The sequence below is a fragment of the Schistocerca gregaria genome, chromosome 2, assembly GCF_023897955.1.
Source record: "Schistocerca gregaria isolate iqSchGreg1 chromosome 2, iqSchGreg1.2, whole genome shotgun sequence".
NCBI lineage: Eukaryota > Metazoa > Arthropoda > Insecta > Orthoptera > Acrididae > Schistocerca > Schistocerca gregaria.
The window spans coordinates 759,353,033-759,375,874 of NC_064921.1; the positions used below are offsets into that span (position 1 = coordinate 759,353,033).

General features: G+C 41.8%; 1 protein-coding gene and 1 pseudogene across 1 annotated transcript in view; both read left to right on the forward strand.

Moving 5' to 3' along the window:
• LOC126334968 (sialin) overlaps positions 1-22,842 on the forward strand; it is a 375,208-nt gene that overhangs the window by 348,871 nt on the left and 3,495 nt on the right. Inside the window, exons 10-11 of the mRNA XM_049997753.1 lie at positions 10,644-10,799; positions 18,015-18,100. Of these exons, the coding sequence (XP_049853710.1) occupies positions 10,644-10,799; positions 18,015-18,100 (242 nt within the window). The remainder of the gene's footprint in view (positions 1-10,643; positions 10,800-18,014; positions 18,101-22,842) is intronic.
• Positions 11,245-11,362, forward strand: LOC126337227 (5S ribosomal RNA; annotated as a pseudogene).

The following is a 22,842-nucleotide window of genomic DNA, read 5'->3' on the forward strand; positions in this document are numbered from 1 at the left end:
TTGGAGGCTTGTCTGCTCTGTAAAGTAGGATAGTAATCTGTAAAGTAATCTGGACATCGCTGCCGAAAAAGCACAAAGTGTTTCGCAGCGCACCATCCATCGGACACTGTTAAATCTGGAGCTCCGCAGCAGGCCACGGCCACGTGTTCACAAGTTGACTAAAGACATCATCAGTTATGACTGCAGTGGTCATGTGATACGACCATCTATCAGTGGAAACGTGTCCACTCTTCTGGTGAATCACATTTTTGCTACACTAGGTCGCTGATCGACTCCACACACGTTGTCATCGAGGCGAACTGCGCCACGGACGCAGGCTGGTGGGAGCAGCATTATGCTATAGGAGACATTCTCCTGCGCTTGCAAGGGACCTGTGGCAGTAATCGAAGAAGCGCTGACAGTTGCGAACCACCTGCATCCCATCGTGCTTAATGTCTTCGCCGACGGCGACGTCATCTTCCAGCAGTATAATTGTACGTGTGTCGGAGCCAGAGCCCGCTGCAGTGGTTTGAGGAGCACGTCGAGATCACGGTGACCAAATTCGCCATCGTCACGTACATCATTGGTCCGATATTTACGCAAATTACATAACCTGTGCGTAGATGCACAAACCTACCACCAGACTGTCGGATCCCTGATAGGCAGAATCTATTATGTATTTCGTTCCAAGGACGGACAAACAAGCTATTAAGTTGGTGGTCATAATGTTTTAGCTCATGAGTGTATTTGTTTATTTGGCCTTCACTGAACCGTGCGATGACCTCGAATAGTGTATCATTTTATATTTAAAATTTTCCGCTCTTTTCAAATTTTAAATTAAATATCAGGTTTTCCATTTTTTTTTAAATCACATTGAAAATAACGCTCAGGTCACGGCCATTAGTAGCATTGCATAACTCTCTTTGCCACCTCCGCTGTAGGCCGGAGCTAATTCTGCTCTACTTGCTTTCCGCGTATACGTCACTCCGCTCTCTCTGGAAGGCTCCAGACGCTGTCATTGCATCCATGCAGGGTGTCTCAAATATACTGGGTCAAACAGAAACAGGTTAAAGGCGGCTACACCCGATTATACTGAGATAGGCAACCGACGGTCGGAAATGCATAATTATTCTGTAGCGAATGTACACAGCATACACCGCATAACAAAAACTTAGTTCATAGTAATTGTTCAAAGCGACAACCGCCAGTCGCAGTGCATGTACAGCAACGGCGCATACAGTTCTGTCGCACTCTCACAAAGATCCCGGGTGTCTGTTGTACACTGGAACAGGCATCGCGTGATAAACAGTGTATGCCCTCGACCATGCAAGTCATACTGCACACAGCTTAGCTCATAGCACGTGTGTCAGGTAGCGACCGCATGCATCGCACCCGTGCATTATCCTGTGCCGCTCGCACACTACTATCCCTGTTGTCGGTTGTCCATAGCATCACAAAGCTTGTAATGTGTCCATGATGAGCTGCGTTACTGTGCATGACGCGTAGTCAAAGATGGAACGATACTCGTCACGAGAGTTGGAAGCCACGAATTTAAGATACGATGCGGCAGGATGTAGTGCCCGTAAAGCAGTACGAATGTACAGAGAACGCTTTCCCAGCAGACGTCATCCTAACTGAAGAAGTTTATCTCTGTGGATACCAACTTACGAGAGACGGTGTCGTCCACGCCGCAGAGAGCCGGCCAAGGTTCCTGCTAGAAACATCCGAATACAAGACTTTGGTGTTGGATCGTGTGGCCGACCACAGAGTAACTGTCAACTTGCTCGTAAAACGGACACTTTGAAGGACACAGTATGGAGAGTACTGGTGGAACATGTATTACACCTCTGTCATAAAGAACGTGCCAAGCACTGGGACCAACGAATTTTGAGCCCCACGTTCACTTCTGTCAGTTGATTATCCAATGCATTGAACTTCGTACAGTTTGTATTGTTCATGGATGAGGCCCCATTCACCCATAACTATGTTTCCAACAGCCGTTACGCCACGTGTGGAGTGAGGACAATCCCCACGCCACCCACATCGGTGGCCACCAGCAACGATTCTCAGTCAACATAAGGGCAGGCATTGTCCAAGATCACCTAATAGGACCTTGTTTCCTGCATCCCCGTTCGATTGGTCCACATTACCTGGTGTTCCTGCGAAATGTGATGCCAGTTCTTGAGAGACTTTCCCATTGTCCACGAAATGATGTGGTTTCAACACGACAGTGCGCCAGCCCACTTCGAATTTTAATGTCCGCGAGCACCAAAACAACACTTAACCTCATCGCTGTATTCGACGGAGAGGTCCCGTCCCGTGCCCAGCGATCGACGGATGTACACCTCTGGACTTTTTCTTCTGCAGTTACGTCAATACGTTGGTGTATGAAATACCCGTAGAAATGGATGAAGACCTGCTTGCCACAGTCCAAGCTACCTGTCTGCTGGTACAAAAGAGATGTTTCAGAGAGTGTGGCAGAACTTCATGCTCTGTTGCCATGCGTGCACTGAGACAGGTGGGCATCGTTTTAAAAAATTACTGAGCTATCTTGTTGCTATGCAGTGTACGCTATGTGTGTCCGTAACACAACAAATACGCATTTTCGACCACTGGTTCACTACCTCAACATAATCGGGTGTGGACCCACTATCACCTGTTTCAATTTCACCCCGAAAGTTTTGAGACAGCCTGTATAAGCAGAACACCTTGCCAACACCGGCAGTCAGTGATTCCAACTTCTGATGACGTTGGCGGAGACAGTTATCGAAAGCTCGAGTATTTTATTCGAAGTAACGCGGCTTGTAAACTACGAAGGTTTTATTGATTAATGTGGGATTGTCCTGATTTTCCTGCTGAAAATCCGGCTCTCGGTTAAACCTTTTCAGAGGTTCATAAAAACCATATTACATCAAAATGGGTATTTAACGCAATACGGTCTTTTCAGTAAGCTAGTGGTTCAAAAGGCTCTGAGCACTATGGGACTTAACATCGGAGGTCATCAGTTCCCTAGAACTTACAACTACTTAAACCTAACTAACCTAAGGACATCACACACATGCATGCCCGAGGCGAGATTCGAACCTGCGACCGTAGTAGACGCGTGGTTCCGGACTGAAGCGCCTAGAACCCGCCCACCGCGTCCGGCTCAGTAAGCTAGTACTTACACTCTTTTATCTACAGTATGTTACTAAACGTTAACGACAAACTTCGATGGGTTATAGAGGGTTTATTAAGGAACAAATTGAGGATAGGAAACCGCAACCCGGTAACGTCATCCAAAGGCGCTACAGACGTCGAAGTTACAACGAAATCTTCAACGCTGACGGACCGCAGGCGGAACACCTCCCAGTGTAGCAGGATACTGGACGTTAGAGAACGCGTCCAAGCCTGTCACAACAGCTCTAGACACCGCTAGCAGCTGTGACGGCAGAGTGGAAAGATACACACACGCGGTAGATACGTAGTGCTGTTGCGCCGCCTCATGGAGAACTTCACTTGGTGCCAGCAGCGCGATATGCATTTCGTTTGTATGCGTCTACGTGCCGTGATATCCAAACATGCATCAGCCACACCGTTCTACGTTTGCGGCTATTCGTAAACGTCTGGATGAAACTAGTAGTTCCAAAGGACGTCAAAACGGTGGACATCACTTGTGAAGTATAAGCACGCTACAATTTTTAGAGGACGTGTTAGAGAGATTCGACGCAGGCCCATCCAGAAACACGCGGTGGCACACACGTTGCAAGGCAACCAGGGGTGATTCCTTAGGAGGAAAGGCATTCATTCCGTTTTCAGAAGGCACAGGTGCAGATGGATAATGACATTGCTCCGCGTGTGGAGATCGGGCAGGGATTTTTGTAGCGTTAGGCCACCCAGTCGTATTAATCTACATATGTTTTTTTTCCGAATGCTGATGGACGACCAAACGGTTGCACGCGTGGCAACTTGCCAGACAACGTTGACGCGTGATGACTGCATGAATGGGGCATTGTTTTCGTCAGTTGCGAGAATGGATGATACCTGGATGCAGAAATGAAGTGCCAGTCACCAAACAATCAGACCACCACCAAAAAAATTTAGGTTATGCGCCAGTGCTGAAAAAACGTTGGTGGCCATGTTCTGGGACAGCAATGGCGTAATTCTTACTCACAGTATACCAAAGGGCACAACAGCGACAAAAGTTGTGAAGAGAAAGGTTCTTCCAGCATTGCGTTAAAAATGGCCGGAAAGGGTTGCTCGGGTGCTCTTTCATCAAGACAACACACCAGAGCGTCGGGCGAACGCAGTGCTGCAGTTTCTTCGTGACTACAACGTTGAAGTGATTTCTCGTTCTCCCTAATAACTTGACCCGGCTCCTAGCGAGTTTTGGCTGTTTTCAATTATGCAAGACACTCTCTGTGCTCGCAGATTCACTAGCCCGCACGGCTATTGCAGTAGCGTCATTCCATTGGTCAAACCAGATTCCTACGGAAATGTTTGCAGCGGTCATGCAATCATAGCGCCGTCATTATGACAAATGTGTACGGCTGCAAGGAGATTACGTAGAGAAGTGATACAAGTTTCACAGTTTTCGTGTGATTAGTTTGTGAGAAAAACAATTCGTACGTAAATTTTTGTTCTCTTAACTAATATGTAGTAGTGACCACATTAACTGCCGGCAGTTTACCATTCGGGTAGTGTGCGTTCCTCTGCATTGTTTCTTCTAAGAGACCTAGTCCTAGTTATAAGCTAACTATTGCTAATTCATTCGTTAGAAATACCCATTGAAACTAACTTCCACCTAGCACCGCAGAAAAAACTAATTATAAAAATGAGAGATAAGTAATAAAAATAAAAAGTTAAGGAGAGGGCATAGACAGCAGAATATAAAAAAGAAACAAAACAAATAATATGTTCATTGTTATCAACATATATAAGAGGCAACAACAGCTCTTTGAGTAATCTTGCGTAATCTCTTTGGCTAGGGTGTTCTACATGCAGTTTCCTTGCATTGATCATAAAGCTAGTAGACGGTATACTAGAGTAATTCTCATTTCACAACCTGTATGGAGGGTGAGGTTCTGAAGATAATGTCTCCTGTTCTGACTGGATTTCGTATCTAGGACAAGTAGCATGGCCTATAAAACCCTTTTCTCTCCGTGGCACACCCCATCATTCTGCGCTGGGCACACAGTAATTGGTCTGCATATTATCTTTTGACTGTCTTTGAGAAGACTAAATACATTTCATTCAAGAATCCAAAATTTAGTTCGTATCTATGGCTCCACAATCACAAATGGGTTCTCTGTTTCTTTTTTGGATTCTGTGTAGCTAATCCGGGTATAGAGCATGTCCTGACAGACAGTGTACAAGACGAGCGATTAGTTGAACGTGATCCACTTGGAGACGCTCCCTGAGATTTGAGGAGAAACAGTATGTCCGCCTTCTAGTGATAGAAGAGTCCAGAATCTCCTGCCAGAAATCCATAATACGCTCTCTCATGGGAGTGCAGTTACTCCCACGAACCCTAAGTATTTAATTTACTTTTTGTGGCCAGTTTTTGTTTCTTCGATTATTAGATGGCAATTATTTCTCTGATACGCAGATCAAGAGGCAGGGCCCTATTTGCAAAGCGTCAGTTGACGCACTAACTGGCCCGTAGCACAGACAGTTTCTAAGGCACTAGCCACTGTCTAAGTGCCCACATAACCATTATGGCTGCTAGTACCGCCTCAAGTGCTTAGTCTAGGAAGCAGTCTTGTAAACGTAAACTTACATTAAAAATTCAGCTTTTAGCCTGAAGAGAGGCGAGTGGGCACACCCGAACTCAGCAGCCAGTATGTCGAACTTACTTCCTTTCAGAAGCGAGCCAGACATTGATTGATACAATTATTATACTGTGGATTTTGCAGTTCGTGAAGTATTTACAAATAGATTCATCATCAGATAGCGAAGTTACTAAAGTGTCAGTGGCTAACAAGAAGAAAGTGGTGAAATTGTAAATAAGTTAAATAATGAATGGTATAAGATAATCACGATTTAACAAGGTAAAGATATTTATAACGCTTATCAAGGCGAAAATAATGCAAAAAAACTCAAGTCAAATGATCTCGACTTCTTCATTTAATTGGTATCAGTTTCGAACAAGCATCCAACGTTGTTTGGAAAAACCTGGCAACCCTGCTGTCGCCCTGTCAACAACATTCTGCGACGTAATTACACAAAGTTATCACTGATCTTATTTCAGTGAAACGATTATTGATTAATAAATAAATTCGTGAATTATATATATATTTATTTAGCGTACATAATATAAACTGAATTCCAAATTACATACATGAATTGCATGATTTCAGAAAATGAATAGAAGTAGACGATTAAATCCACAAATTAACGTCTTGTTTTTCAATCCATTCAAGGACTGCCTCCATCACTTCAAAGATATCATCTAGATTTCCAGAGTCAGCTCGTCTGCTGCAGCTGTGTCTGATGTTCTTTACCACAATCACATTGAGAAGATCAGTCTTTCCCCATCGGTGGAGGATTTCTGCACAAATATCATGGCCCTGTACGAGTGCAATTCATTGCTTTCCAACCACGTCGTCGTAATTCCATGCTGGCTGCTACTGAGCCACGACTTATGATGGATGATCTGATATTCCTCTTGGGAAATATTATTGCACTTTCTAACCGCTTTCTGCTCATATTGAAATCCACGGCATGTAGCGATTCTGCTAATATTCTGCCTGGATTTTCATCGGCTCATTTTAAGTGCAGGCACGTCTTAAATTTACTCATCAGCACCTACAAGGTGGTTCTCGTTGATCCAGAATCGTGAAATTTGGCAAGAAGCAAGGTTTCACAGTTCAAGTAAAGGAATAAATCCTAAAACCGTTAATTTGTAATTATATCGCATGAAAAAATTTGTCATTTATTATACGACGGTCTTTCTGTTAAGACCCCTTTTTCTCAGGAGCAATGGATGTATCAAGTTGAAATTTATGTCACGTACTAAGGTCTATGGTTCTCGGTAGTGTACTAAATGTAAGCTTCTAAGTCAATAAAATCAAAAGATAAGGCCATTCATGTCACACTCGTAAACTCACTCATCAAACCGTATAGGGTACTTCTCGTTGAACTGCAATCTTGAAAGTTGGCAGGAAGCATGGTTCTCAGTACAAGTAAAGGAAAAAATCCGGAAATCGATAATTTGTAATTATACCACACGAAAAAAAAAAAATATTTTACTTAGATATTTGTCCCCGAATGTCTGTCTGTCCGTTTTTTAAGATCCCTTTTTCTCAGGAACAGATCTTCTTCTTCTTATTCTTCTTAGAGCGCTGATAGCAACAATTAAATGAAGTATAGTGCCTCAGCAAGGTGCACTTGTCTTTGGGCGTCCTGATGCCACATTTCTTTGCGTCGCGTTGCCTGAGGAGATAGTGTAGACATGGCGATGAAGGAAGTGAATCATCGTCTTCTCAACACCACACGCACAGGACACATGTTGTTTATCGCAGGGTCCCATAAAATGGCAGTCTTACTGCGGACACGATGACAACCAAGGATTTCAGAGACGGGTATACTATCTATATAAACAATTAAGTTTGTACGGACCCCTCAGATCGCGAGTGCTACACGCATTTGGCACGTGTTTAGTTCTATAAGTGATATCCGATTTTGGCGAGATTTACTATAATATCTGTGCTTTGTTTTTGTAATTATATGTTATATTGAGAGTGATTGGCTCTAAATGCTGTTTCGTTTTTTCTGTCAAGTAGTGAGTACTGGTAACTAATTTCACCACTTAGATAAAAGTGCAGTTCTAATTATTGCTTTGAGGGTGAAGTACTGAAGGCAGCAGAGGATCAAGTTGGTAAAAAGACGAGGGCTAGTAGAAATCCTTGGGTACAGAAGAAATACTGAATCTAATTGATGAAAGGAGAAAATATAAAAATGCAGTAAATGGAGCAGGCAAAAAGGAATACAAACATCTCAAAAATAAGATTGACATGAAGTGCAAATTGGCTAACCAGGAATGGCTAGAGGATAAATGTAAGGATGTAGAGGCTTATCTCACTAGGGGTAAGATAGATATTGCCCACAGGAAAATTAAAGAGACCTTTGGAGAAAAGAGAACCACTTGCATGAATATCAATAGCTCAGATGGAAACCCAGTTCTAAGCAAAGAAGTGAAAGCAGAAAGGTGGTGGGAGTATATAGAGGGTCAATACAGGGGCGATGTTCTTGAGGACAATATTATGGAAATGGAAGAGGATGTAGATGAAGATGAAATGGGAGACATGATACTGTGTGAAGAGTTCGACAGAATACTGAAAGACATGAGTCGAAACAAGACCCCGGGAGTAGACAACATTCCATTAGAACTACTGACAGCCTTGGGAGAGCCAGTCCTGACAAAACTCTACCATCTGGTGAGCAAAATGTATGAGACCGGCGAAATACCCTCAGACTTCAAGAAGAATATATTAATTCCAATCCCAAAGAAAGCAGGTGTTGACAGATGTGAAAATTACTGAACTGTTGTTGTGGTCTTCAGTCCTGAGACTGGTTTGATGGAGCTCTCCATGCTACTCTATCCTGTGCAAGCCTCTTCATCTCCCAGTACCCACTGCAACCTACATCCTTGTGAATCTGCGTAGTGTAGTCATCTCTTGGTCTCCCTCTACGATTTTTACCCTCCACGCTGCCCTCCAATACTAAATTGGTGATCCCTTGATGCCTCAGAACATGTCCTACCAACCGATCCCTTCTTCTGGTCAAGTTGTGCCACAAACTTCTCTTCTCCCCAATCCTATTCAGTACTTCCTCATTAGTTATGCAATCTACCCGTCTAATCTTCAGCATTCTTCTGTAGCACCACATTTCGAAAGCTTCTATTCTCTTCTTGTCCAAACTATTTATCGTCCATGTTTCACTTCCATACATGGCTACACTCCATACAAATACTTTCAGAAACGACTTCCAGATACATAAATCTATATTCGATGTTAACAAATTTCTCTTCTTCAGAAACGCTTTCCTTGCCATTGCCAGTCTACATCTTATATCATCTCTACTTCGACCATCATCAGTTATTTTGCTCCCCAAATAGCAAAACTCCTTTACTACTTTAAGTGTCTCATTTCCTAATCTAATTCCCTCAGCATCACCCAACTTAATTTGACTACATTCCATTATCCTCGTTTTGCATTTGTTGATGTTCATCTTATATCCTAATTTCAAGACACTATCCATTCCGTTCAACTGCTCTTCCAAGTCCTTTGCTGTCTCTGACAGAATTACAATGTCATCGGCGAACCTCACGGCTGCAAAATACTAAAGCGAATTCTTTACAAACGAATGGAAAAACTGGTAGTAGCCGACCTTAGGGAAGATCAGTTTGGATACCGTAGAAATATTGGAACACGTGAAGCAATACTGACCCTACGACTTATCTTAGAAGCTAGATTAAGAAAAGGCAAACCTACGTTTCTAGTATTTGTAGACTTAGAGAAAGCTTTCGACAATGTTGACTGGAATACTCTCTTTCAAATTCTGAAGGTGGCAGGGGTAAAATACAGGGAGTTAAAGGCTATTTACAATTTGTACAGAAACCAGATGGCATTTATAAGAGTCGAGGGACATGAAAGGGAAGCAGTGGTTGAGAAGGGAGTGAGACAGGGTGGTAGCCTCTCCCCGATGTTATTCAATCTGTACATTGAGCAAACAGTGAAGGAAACAAAAGAAAAATTCGGAGTAGGTATTAAAATCCATGGAGAAGAAATAAAAACTTTGAGGTTCGCCGGTGACATTGTAATTCTGTCGGAGACAGCAAAGGACTTGGAAGAGCAGTTGAACGGAATGGACAGTGTCTTGAAAGGAGGGTATAAGATGAACATCAACAAAAGCAAAATGAGGATAATGGAATGTAGTCGAATTAAGTCGGGTGATGCTGAGGGAATTAGATTAGGAAATGAGACACTTAAAGTAGTAAAGGAGTTTTGCTTTTTGGGGAGCAAAATAACTGATGATGGTCGAAGTGGAGAGGATATAAAATGTAGACTGGCAATGGCAAGGAAAGCGTTTCTGAAGAAGAGAAATTTGTTAACAGCGAGTATGGATTAAAGTGTCAGGAAGTCGTTTCTGAAAGTATTTGTATGAAGTGTAGTCATGTATGTATGTGAAACATGGACGATAAATAGTTTGGACAAGAAGAGAATAGAAGCTATCTAGATGTGGTGCTACAGAAGAATGCTGAAGATTAGATGGGTAGATCACATAACTAATGAGGAGACATTGAATAGAATTGGTGAGAAGAGGAGTTTGTGGCACAACTTGACTAGAAGAAGGGATCGGTTGGTAGGGCATATTCTGAGGCATCAAGGGATCACAAATTTAGTATTGGAGGGCAGCGTGGAGGGTAAAAATCGCAGAGGGAGACCAAGAGATGTATACTAAGCAGATTCAGAAGGATGTAGGCCGCTGTAAGTACTGGGAGATGAAGCAGCTTGGAGAGGATAGTGTAGCATGGAGAGCTGCATCAAACCAGTCTCAGGACTGAAGACCACAACAACAACAAAAACAACTAATTATTTCAGAAAATAAGTAACCAAGAGATGAAATTTCAGACCTCTGTAGCGAGAGTGTGAATGTATGTGTGTGTGTGTTCGTGTTGGCAGCACTGGTGATGCCGGCAATAGCAATGGCAGTGCAGCTGCTGCTGGGTGAGCAGCGCGCGGCCGCCGTCGCCTGCTTCACCATCGCACTCACATTCAACGGCGCCGTCACCGCTGGATACCTGGGCAACGGGCTCGACATCGCTCCCAACTTCTCAGGTCAGCTCACATCCAATATTATTATAAGGCGCAGGCGTTAATCCAAGGAGAGAGAAGTGTTGTTCCACTCCCCCCTTCCCCCAAAACACGCTTTGGTAGAAGCTCTTATATTTTTACTTATGTAAATTTCCGAATTTCACAGCGAAGTTATCGAGAATGAAGTAGCCTGAAAGCTGATTATGTGAATTACGAGCAACATTTAACACACAAAGTACTTTTCAGTTCTTTGTGTGAGGGTCTCTCCACATATATGAGCTTACAATCTGACTGGTAACATTCTCACATTCCCAGGCCATACCTGCTATCAATAACAATCTACATCATTTTACGCAGTATCTCTTTGTAATTAACCCATAATACCCAGCATCCTCCTCTCACTACCACAAAATCTCTCCCACAGTCTTCCTTTTCTCCCATTGATTTACAGTATATCCCACTGTCACTGGGCAACGGCCTTGCCATAGTGGATACACCGGTTCCCATCAGATCACCGAAGTTAAGCTCTGTCGGGCGTGATCGGCATTTGGATGGGTGACCATCCTGGCCACCATGTGCTGTTACCATTTTCCGGGGTGCACTCAGCCTCGTGATGCCAATTGAGGAGCTACTCGACCGATTAGTAGCGTCCCCGGTCAAAGAAAACCATCATAACGACCGGGAGAGTGGTGTGCTGACCACACGCCCCTCCTATCCGCATTTTCAGCTGAGGATGATACGGCAGTTGGATGGTCCCGATGGGCCACCTGTGGCCTGAAGACGGAATGTCACTGTCACTGCCTCCTCTCTCACTTACACTGTCACCTATAGTCTTTCCTTCCCACCGATACTGTCTTCAGCAAACCTTGGCAGCTCAAAAATTTCCCCTATATCAATGTGTTTAAAATTTTGGTGCAAAATGTGCCCTCCCCTATTTGTACATGCTAAAGTTCTGTGGTCTGGAAGGGTACATATCCCACAACTCTTTATATGGTTTCCACACATCTGTATTTCTCATTTTTATTGTGTCCTCTATCTTTTGCTCCTAATGCTTCTCTCTCCATGTATAACTCTTTCTCTTCTACTGCCACTGCCTCTCGCTGACCATTATCATTTCCTCTCTCTTTGGCTCCTCACTGCTATTGCCTTCTTCCATCGCTCTTCCTCTTTCACTGCCTCACTTTCTCTCCCAAAGTCACTGTTTCCTCTCTTTCCTCTCCCACTGGCACTATCTGCTCTCTCTTCCAATGCTCCGCTACTCTCTTCCAGCACAAAAAAGTGTGAATATGTTAGCATGCCAAAATGTTTGGTGAGGAAGGCGCACAGAAAAGCACACACAATATAAGGTTCATACAAACCAGTTTGCTTTACCTTTTCTTTTTCATTTATTTATTTTTTATTTATTTTTGTTTGTACTTTACTCACCGATTGCAATTCATCAAAAATACCCAGTTTATGCCTTGTGTCTTCAGAGTAAAAATTTTATTAGAAATATTTTACTGAACTTACAGTCTTCACAGTTTTATGTAATTTTTTGCAGACATTTTAAGTTCTTTTCATGCATGTCAAGACCCTTTTTAGCCCACTTCTTTGTCACTGAACACAATTTGATGAACTCAGAACACTTGCGATGAGCCTACAATCCTTGCCATGTGTTCACTACACAAGTTAAAACAAGCTCATTGGTTAAAACTATACTTACACCTCAGAATGGATATTATGTGCAGAAGTAGGTGGTAACTTTGAACCTCTGGATCTTGGTAATGGTTAATGATATCAAAAAAATGTTTCAATGTCCCCTGTGAACATCATCTTAAGAAAATATATTAAAAACAAAGATTCCCAGACTTACCAAGCGGGTAAGTGCCGGTAGATAGGCACAATGAATAAAACACACACACAGAATTTCGAGCTTTCGCAACCGGCGGCTGCTTCGTCAGGAAAGAGGGAAGGAAAAGGAAAAATGAAAGAATGTGTGTTTTAAGGGATAGGGTAAGGAGTCATTCCAATCCCGGGAGCGGAAAGACTTACCTTAGGGGAAAAAAAGGATAGGTATATACTCGCGCGCGTACACACACACACACACACACACACACACACACACACACACACACACACACACACACATATCCATCCATCCAAATGGATATGTGTGTGTGTGTGTGTGTGTGTGTGTGTGTGTGTGCGTGCGAGTATATACCTATCCTTTTTTCCCCCTAAGGTAAGTCTTTCCGCTCCCGGGATTGGAATGACTCCTTACCCTCTCCCTTAAAACCCACATCCTTTCGTCTTTCCCTCTCCTTCCCTCTTTCCTGAAGAAGCAACCGTCGGTTGCGAAAGCTAGAAATTCTGTTTGTGTGTTTTATTTATTGTGCATGTCTACCAGCGCTTTCCCGCTTGGTAAGTCTTCTTGGAATCTTTGTTTTTTAAAAACAAAGATTCCAAGACTTACCAAGCGGGAAAGCGCCGCACACACACACACACACATATCCATCCGCACATACACAGACACAAGCAGAAATATTTAAAGGCAAAGAGTAAGGGCAGAGATGTCAGTCGAGGCGGAAGTACAGAGGCAAACAAGTTGTTGAAAGACAGGTGAGGTATGAGCGGCGGCAACTTGAAATTAGCGGAGGTTGAGGCCTGGCGGATATCGAGAAGAGAGGATATAATGAAGGGCGAGTTCCCATCTCCGGAGTTCGGATAGGTTGGTGTTGGTGGGAAGTATCCAGATAAATCGGACGGTGTAACACTGTGCCAAGATGTGCTGGCCGTGCATCAAGGCATGTTTAGCCACAGGGTGATCCTTATTACCAACAAACACTGTCTGCCTGTGTCCATTCATGCGAATGGACAGTTTGTTGATGGTCATTCCCACATAGAAAGCGTCACAGTGCAGGCAGGTCAGTTGGTAAATCACGTGAGTGCTTTCACACGTGGCTCTCCCTTCGACCGTGTACACCTTCCGGGTTACAGGACTGGAGTAGGTGGTGGTGGGAGGGTGCATAGGACAGGTTTTACACCGGGGTGGGTTGCAAGGGTAGGAGCCAGAGGGTAGGGAAGGTGGTTTGGGGATTTCATAGAGATGAACCAAGAGGTTACGAAGGTTAGGTGGACGGCGGAAAGACACTCTTGGTGGAGTGGGGAGGATTTCATGAAGGATGGATCTCATTTTGGGGCAGGATTTTAGGAAGTCGTATCCCTGCTGGAGAGCCACATTCAAGGTCTGATCCAGTCCCGGGAAGCATTCTGTCACAAATGGGGCACTTTTGGGGCTCTTCTGTGAGAGGTTCTGGGTTTGAGGGGATGAGGAAGTGGCTCTGGTTATCTGCTTCTGTACCAGGTTGGGAGGGTAGTTGCGGGATGTGAAAGCTGTTTTCAGGTTGTTGGTGTAATGGTCGAGGGATTCAGGACTGGAGCAGATTCGTTTGCCACGAAGGCCTAGGCTCTAGGGAAGGGACCGTTTGATATGGAATGGGTGGCAGCTGTCATAATGGAGGTACTGTTGCTTGTTGGTGGGTTTGATGTGGACGGATGTGTGAAGCTGGCCATTGGACAGATGGAGGTCAACGTCTAGGAAAGTGGCATGGGATTTGGAGTAGGACCAGGTGAATCTGATGGAACCAAAGGAGTTGAGGTTGGAGAGGAAATTCTGGAGTTGTTCTTCACTGTGAGTCCAGATCATGAAGATGTCATCAATAAATCTGTACCAAACTTTGGGTTGGCAGGCTTGGGTAACCAAGAAGGCTTCCTCTAAGCGACCCATAAATAGGTTGGCATACGAGGGGGCCATCCTGGTACCCATGGCTGTTCCCTTTAATTGTTGGTATGTCTGGCCTTCAAAAGTGAAGAAGTTGTGGGTCAGGATGAAGCTGGCTAAGGTGACGAGGAAAGAGGTTTTAGGTAGGGTGGCAGGTGATCAGCGTGAAAGGAAGTGCTCCATTGCAGCGAGGCCCTGGACGTGCAGGATATTCGTGTATAGGGAAATGGCATCAATGGTTACAAGGATGGTTTCCGGGGGTAACAGACTGGGTACGGATTCCAGGCATTCGAGAAAGTGGTTGGTGTCTTTGATGAAGGATGCGAGACTGCATGTAATGAGTTGAAGGTGTTGATCTACGTAGGCAGAGACATGTTCTGTGGGGGCTTGGTAACCAGCTACAATGGGGCGGCCAGGATGTTTGGGTTTGTGAATTTTAGGAAGTAGGTAGAAGGTAGGAGTGCGAGGTGTCGGTGGGGTCAGGAGTTTGATGGAGTCAGGTGAAAGGTTTTGTAGGGGGCCTAAAGTTCTGAGGATTCCTTGAAGCTCCGCCTGGACATCAGGAATGGGATTACCTTGGCAAACTTTGTATGTAGAGTTGTCTGAAAGCTGACGCAGTCCCTCAGCCACATACTCCCGACGATCAAGTACCACGGTCGTGGAACCCTTGTCAGCCGGAAGAATGATGATGGATCGGTCAGCTTTCAGATCACGGATAGCCTGGGCTTTGGCTGTGGTGATGTTGGGAGTAGGATTAAGGTTTTTCAAGAAAGATTGAGAGGCAAGGCTGGAAGTGAGAAATTCTGGAGAGGGTGATTTTGATGAAGAGGAGGTGGGTCCCACTGTGATGGAGGACAGAACTGTTGAAGGCAGGGTTTAATTTGGATAATATATATATATATATATATATATATATATATATATATATATATATATGTGTGTGTGTGTGTGTGTGTGTGTGTGTGTGTGTGTGTGTGTGTACCATCTATTGTTGACAAAGCCCTTAATGGCCGAAAGCTTTATTTGTGACAGTGTTTTTGTTGTGTCTATCTGCAGCTCAGCATCTCTGCTATATGGTGAGTAGCAACTTTCCATTTCATAATACTGACACATTCCAGCCTGAATTTTTCATTTTTTGATTTTTGCTACAGGTATTAGAATTAGAAATAAATATTGCAGTTAAGTTAGTTGGGAAGTCTTTCCTGGAGGTTTTTTGCTGGAGCATACCCTTACACAGAATTGAAACATGGATGACAGTTAAAATAAGACTGCTAAGATTAGATGGGTAGATTAGATAATTAATAAAGTTCCAATCAAACATAGGAGGAAAGAGAAAATAATGGCACAACTTGAATAAAAGAAGAGACTGGTGGATGGTTCATGTCCTGGGACATCATTTAATAAATGGAGGGAAAGTAGTGGAAGGGGTAGAAATTGCAGTAAGCAGGTTCAAGTGAATGAAGGTTGCAGTAGTTATGCAGACAAGAGGAGACAGCTACAGTGCACTTACAGTGTCAGTAGGTCTCCACTGTGTGCTGCTGTTGGCAGTTGGTGATCATTGGTATTAGCTAATCAGATGGCAGTATGTGGTAGACAAGAGTAATTGCTCAGTCTTGTAATTTTTGTTATCACAAATACCTGGCTATATTTTCTGGATATGTGACGATTTCTGAGGTTGTGGTTAGGCAGGAACCTAAGAGCACAGCTTAAATTCCTGTGAGAGAAATTAAATATCAGCTGATTAAATTGCTGCGAGTGAAACAACATATCAGCTAACTTTGTTTACAAAGAAAAGGAAATTATGAACAAGAACTTCAGTGGCTGTCTACATCTGACACACAATTCATTCCAGCATAGCTCTGTAATTATAAACATGTGAGTTTACAGACCTACCCAGAGGCAATTACTGTTATGGCACAACACGCTTAGCTTAGAGCAATTTCTGGACGAGATACTACTGGAGTAATGCACCCTTGGCATTACAAAGGATGCATCTGGGGGATGGGGGGGGGGGGGGGGGGACAAGTAAACATAACTCTGAAGTAACCAAACTTAATACACCTGAAACAAAGCAAGTACTGTTTTTGACACGTTTCATTATCTGCCTCAAAGGAGAGGACAAGCTGTTTAAGAGCATTGTAGAGCTCGGTTCTTTTCAGCTAAATCCTTGTGAGCTGGGAATGAGGCAAAGTGTTTCCCAATTGGTAATATGTGAGAGAGGATTACCAGTTTTGACATTTTCGTTAGAACCAAGGAAACTGGTGGGGTTATTTGTTCATTGTGGACTAATACGTCCCACATAAAAAGACAAAAATCCAGTGCATGTGTTTGTGTAACTGCCTATCTGCATAAGATAATAAGGTCAGTTAGTCGCTTGACATGTGCTGCATATTTATCACTCGTAATAAACATAACTAATAAGGCAAGCATATGTGTGAAAAAATGAGGAATGATTGCAAGAAATCTCAGAGAAAAAGAGGAGATCGAGAGCCATATGAAATGTTATATAAAGCAGAGTGCTGCTTCCCAAAGAACAAAAGCCTGGAGAAAAATGAGGGATTATTGCACAAAGCAGAAGCATATCTGTGATTAATGAAAGAAAAAAATTCATAGGATGTGGATTCAAAAGCAAATCTAGAGTTATACCTCTTCAGCAAGATTACATTTATCCATTGTAGGTCGTGGATATACACTGAACACATTTTGTCAGTCACTATTTATTCAAAACTTGTAAGTACTATCAAGTGGATAAATTGCTTATCATCAAGTGGCTTAAAGGAGAAAATGGAGGAAGGGGAGGAGGAGGACAAGGAGGAGGACGAAGTTGAGGGGGAAAAAGAATACATATCCATTCAAGTGTCAGTGAATCTGTCATATCTTCTTAGAGTTGAGACCAAAGATAATATTTGTTACCAAAGAAGCAAATTGGGAATCACAATTATTTCTCTTCAGTCTGTTTCATATGTGCAGCCTAGATGAGTATAGCTCCTTTAGTGTCTGTATGCAGTGTTAATTGCAAGTGCAGAGTTCAAACATTGTGTTACCACTACTGTGCATTCCTTCAAAAGCTTCCTAGAGAGGGTGCTACACTTAACTGGTGATCTGTTAACTACTTCTACATCTGCATGACTATTCTGCAGTTCACACTCAAGTTCCTGGCAGAGACAATTAAAATAAGATGAAATGAGATTTGTCTACTGGGTAGTCTGAAGAAAACACTTCCACAGAGCCTTAAACAAAAACTATATTTATTTACAAAAAAGAGTTACTTTATTAAATTTTTTAAGAGAAAATGAATAGTGCTCAAATTCAGATTAGAATGGCAACTAGCATTGTGACAGAAATTCAGCTACAAAACAAGAAAATTACACAATAAATAAAATCACAAATAATAAAATTAGCTCACTTGTTTACAGGAAGTCTGTATGCTATTGGACTAACACAAAATCATATTCCATTACATGCTACCTCTGTTCCAGGAACCATCTTCGGTATGGCCCAGACCCTGTCTTCTTTCACGGGTTTCTTGTCATCAGCCATGGTGGGATCTCTGACACAAGGCAATGTGAGTATCAAATTGAACAGGAGCTAGTGGCTTCCATCTCATCTTATCTCATTCCCTTTTCCTGTTAAATTTTATGTAGACAACAACACTCTTTCAGGAAAGTTTATGTTTTGTAGAATAAATGATTTTACCAACAATTAGTGTGAATAATGTTGTACAGCAAAAATAATGTATTAAACTCTAATAAATAATATAAATGAGGAATAAAAGGAGAACCTTATGGTGACTGGAGAGAGGTTATGAATGGAGTCCCTATAGGGCACTGGATCCACTAATATTCCTAATATACATAAATTATCTTCCACTCAACATACATCAGGCATAGTTGGTCCTGTCTGCAGATGACACAAATGTTAAAGTTTGTCTGTTTAGAGAGACAGAAATAGAAGAAGATTAGTGTTAATAATACTTTTTAAATTATTAACAAACACTTCCATACCCTGAAAATTGACCTTTCCTTAATTTCAGTAAAGTATAGTTCATTCAGCTATGTAGAAACAAACAGAATAACACAAAAATTAATGCAGACCATTCACAGGAGTGAATAGGGTATAACAGTCACAATTTTATAGCATATATTAATGAAAATATGAACTGGAGGAAAACACTATTGTTCCACTCACAGTTGTTAGTTTTGGGGGAAAAAATAAAAAATAAATCAACATATTAGAATATTTCCTTCATGTCTATTCATTAATGTCCCATGATATAATTTTATGGGCTAACTCATCTCTTAGGAAGAAAGTATAGATCACAGAAATGAGAGCAGTGAGATTAGTATTTACTGATCATACAATGCAGGATTTCAAAGTGGGTATTTTTACCCTTATGGATATATTTACATCCATATGAATAAAATTACAAAGGATGCATTTTGTGTTATCCACACACAGTTACTTTGCCTTCTGAAGGGCTTAGACATTCTGTCATGGTTGTCCCCTCCAATAATGTTTTGTGGTTCCTGGCTGGATGAGGAAAGGGTGGTATGATAGGTGGGTGGCCAGTTTCCTCTCTCTACAACACAAAATGCGTAGGTTCCTTTATTACAGGAACCTGTTGAGTACTTAACTCCAATTATGTCCAATATGAAGTTCTGCAGTTAACAGGAATCAAATAACTTGTACTGATGCTTCAATCTTGTCTGTGCCCATATCACAACTATATACAGTGACTAACGATCCCTCATAGCCACCTACAGTGCAAGGCAATGACTATCACTACGGAAGTCACAGTGTGACATATTGAAGTGCAATGCGAACTGTGTCCCAATGCAGGGGGGTGTTATCAGCACGTAGCTTGGGGGGGTGTCTTGGTCTTCTCTTGTCATAGACGCAACTAGTTCAACACTTGCTATACAATGTTTTCTAGTGCTGAACGGTGTTCTGGTGAAGGTGTGTTCCAACACAGTAATGAAATTTGTCATAAATAATCCATCACAATTTGAGAACAGTAGTATTGTCGTCAGCGACAACAGAACCACATCTGCTCATCATTTAAGTTGTCAGTGGCTCAGAAATAACTCAATAGCTGGAGACAACAACTTTTATCATTTGCCCAAAAACATGAAATGTCTGAAAAGAAGTGAAGCAAATTTCAAATGCAACCTGAAATCATTTTTTCTGGAACACTCCTTAAATTCCCAAAAGACTTTTTCCTCTCTAAAATACTGCAGAACTGTGGACACAAATGAACCAAAAACAATGGTCCTGTTCTGTGGACAACATTTTATTAAACACTGGTAGCAAGTTTTACACAGTAGACAAAATGTTTGCTTATATATACATGGCTTGTAGACTGAGTCACTCCAGATCATTTCAGGGGACATCATCCAAATAATGTATGGAACATTAATTAACATCCTGATAAAAATAATCTTATCTCAAAAACAACAAAGAGCATGTATAAAAACTGTGTACAACCTATAATAATTTTCACAAAAAGTTTGAATTTGTTCTGTTAGCAGCCATATTATTTATATTTCTTAAATTAATACATTGCTATGCATGTTTTGCTCATCGTCAGATGTTTTGTACACTCCACTATGCTGGACATGCGATTTGTGTCAGTATATCAGTTATCTCTTCTGCCAGTGTTGATGTTTGTGGTATTAATAGGTAGGTAGTCATTTATTTGCCTCTGAAGTGACTTACACCTTTTGTAATAAATGGGGCTTAAGACTAATGAAGAATTTTGAGTTTTTAAATTCATTTATTTCATTTAGAAGGTGTGCTGAATAGCAAGGCCTCCAATTTTTTTATTTGAAAGCTTTTAAAGCTTTTTAAGTAAAACAAATGTTATCAACGTTATAAATCTTTATCCTCCAAATCTGCATATCAAATTGTCATCATAGTCACCCTGGTGATGTTCAAATTTCTCCCAACAGCAACCAGTTTGTTGGTACTGTCACTGTAGAATGTCTGACTTTTCTGATGGTGCCACATCACCACTTCTGCTTGCACCGCTTCTTCACTGTCAAAGGGAAGGTCTTCAAAGGTGTTCTTTACATTTTGGAAACTGATGAAAATTGAATGGGGTCAGGTCTGGACTGTATTGAGGCTGATCAATGACAGTGAACCAAAGGTATTGGATTGTTGCAGATGTTGTAGCACTCACATGTGGTCTGGCAGTGCAATGCTGAAAGCGAAGGTGGTCCATGTGTGGGTGAACCCTTAAAATTTGAAACTCGACTACAGCATACTGTTTCTCGCACACCAACATAAAGGATCGTTCAAAAAGAGCACTAGTTGTGAAAATCTGGTAAATTTTTCTTTGTTGATTGATGACATTGTTTTGATTCATTTCTGTTTCCAGAAATATTCCAATTGTTAACTCAGTCTGAATTTTATGCGTTTGCTGTCTAATCATTGAGCAGTCCTCTTGTGCGCAATGAGTGCTAATCGCGAAAACATTTTATTGGAATGGAGAAAGTTATACAGCAACTACCAAGCGACTTCACATGATTCTAGGGCACCATGAGACACTGAATGAATCAACAGTTTGCAGACAGATGGAAAAGTTCTTTGAGACAGGTTCCACGGTGATCCTTAAAAGTTCTCTTGGTGTTGTCATTCTGACCAAAGTGTCCGTAATATTGCAGTGGTTCGTGACAGTGTGGCTATTAGCCTAATGAAATCAGTTTGTCACTGTTCCCAACAACTGGTCTGTTCTTCAGTATGGAGAATTCTCCAGTATGATCTCCACTACCACCCCTATAAAGTTCAGCTGAAACAGCAGCTGAAAGTGATGGATCACCAGGATAGACAACAGTTTCTTGACTTGGTTCTGAGGGGATGACAGGACGATGACAGCTTCACAAACAAAATCATCTTCATTGATGAAACACACTTCCATTTAAATGGCTTTGTGAATAAGCAGAACTTCTATACCTGGGTTCAGAAGATCCTTGTACAATCCAAGAAAGAGCAATTCATCCACAAGAAGTGACAGTTTGATGCAGCTTTTGGTCGGGCGTTGTCGTTAGCTCTTATTTCTTTGAAGGTGAGGCAGGGCGAGCTGTGACAATCAATGGAGAATGATATTGTATAATGATGAAGAAGTTTTTGTGGCCTCATTTGGATGGAATGGACATCGAAGAGTTGTGGTTTCAGTAGCATGGTGCCACTTGCCATACTTCCCGCAAAAAAATTCAGTTGCTCCACGAGTGGTTCCCAGATCACCTCAGTTTGTGCAATGCTGTTCATTAACGGCCACCGAGGTGATGTGATTTAACACCTTGTTACTTCCATTGTTTTGTTATCTTATGTCAGTGGTGTATGCCAATAAACCCGAAACATCCATGACTTGAAGGAGGAAATTTGAGTTGTCAGTGAAATGGATGTGGAAATTTGTTGTGAAGTCATAGTGAATTTCATGGCCAGAGCAAACATTTTTCGTACATGAAATGTGAAGATTAGATGAACATGTTTATGTACTTTGTTTGAGTTTTTTTTTATAAAAATGAACTTCTTACTTTGATATACCAAATCTGGCATTCTTTTTGAACCATCTTACAGTTACATTATACACAACCATGTTACACACTACAGTTCTGATCCCTCTAGTGGCAGAGGGCTGCAGATATACATACAGATGTAGAACATTAACAATATCAGGAAGGGGATAGATTGCTACTTAACACATTATCTTTATGGTGAGCAGAAAGCTTTTCCCAACATTTTTTATATTCCAACTTTCAGTTTCCATTGTTTGGTGTAGAATGTTGATAACATCTGTTTTATTTAAAAAGAGTTTTCACATAAAAAAATTCAGATGTAATACTTTGCAGCATGCCCTTGTCGAATAGTATTTTCATTTAGTGTATTGTAGATGATTATATCCATTTCCTCTCAGGTATCTCTTTTTTCCATTTTGAGCAGAATTTTCACATTTTGTCCAGTTTTCAGTGAATAATTGTTACCGTAATGTGTGTTGCTACTGCTGGTTTGTTGTATTTCTCCAACCCGTAACAGTCCATGTGCTCTTAAAACCAAGTGTCAAAATTTCTGCTAGTCTGGACTATATAAAATCTGATACGACGGCTACAGGTGGTGCCAAGTGAGTCCAGATTTGTACATGGGCATTTTATTTTCTGGCCTGCTACTTAGGCCTCTTTCAGTTTCAGTTTTTTATTTTATTAGTACATGATATATCTTTCAGTGTGAAGTCTTTCAGTGGGCTTCCCTTAACAAGTCCTGGGTCTTGTTTGTAAATGTTATAGATAAAAGAGAAATAATTATGTGAGA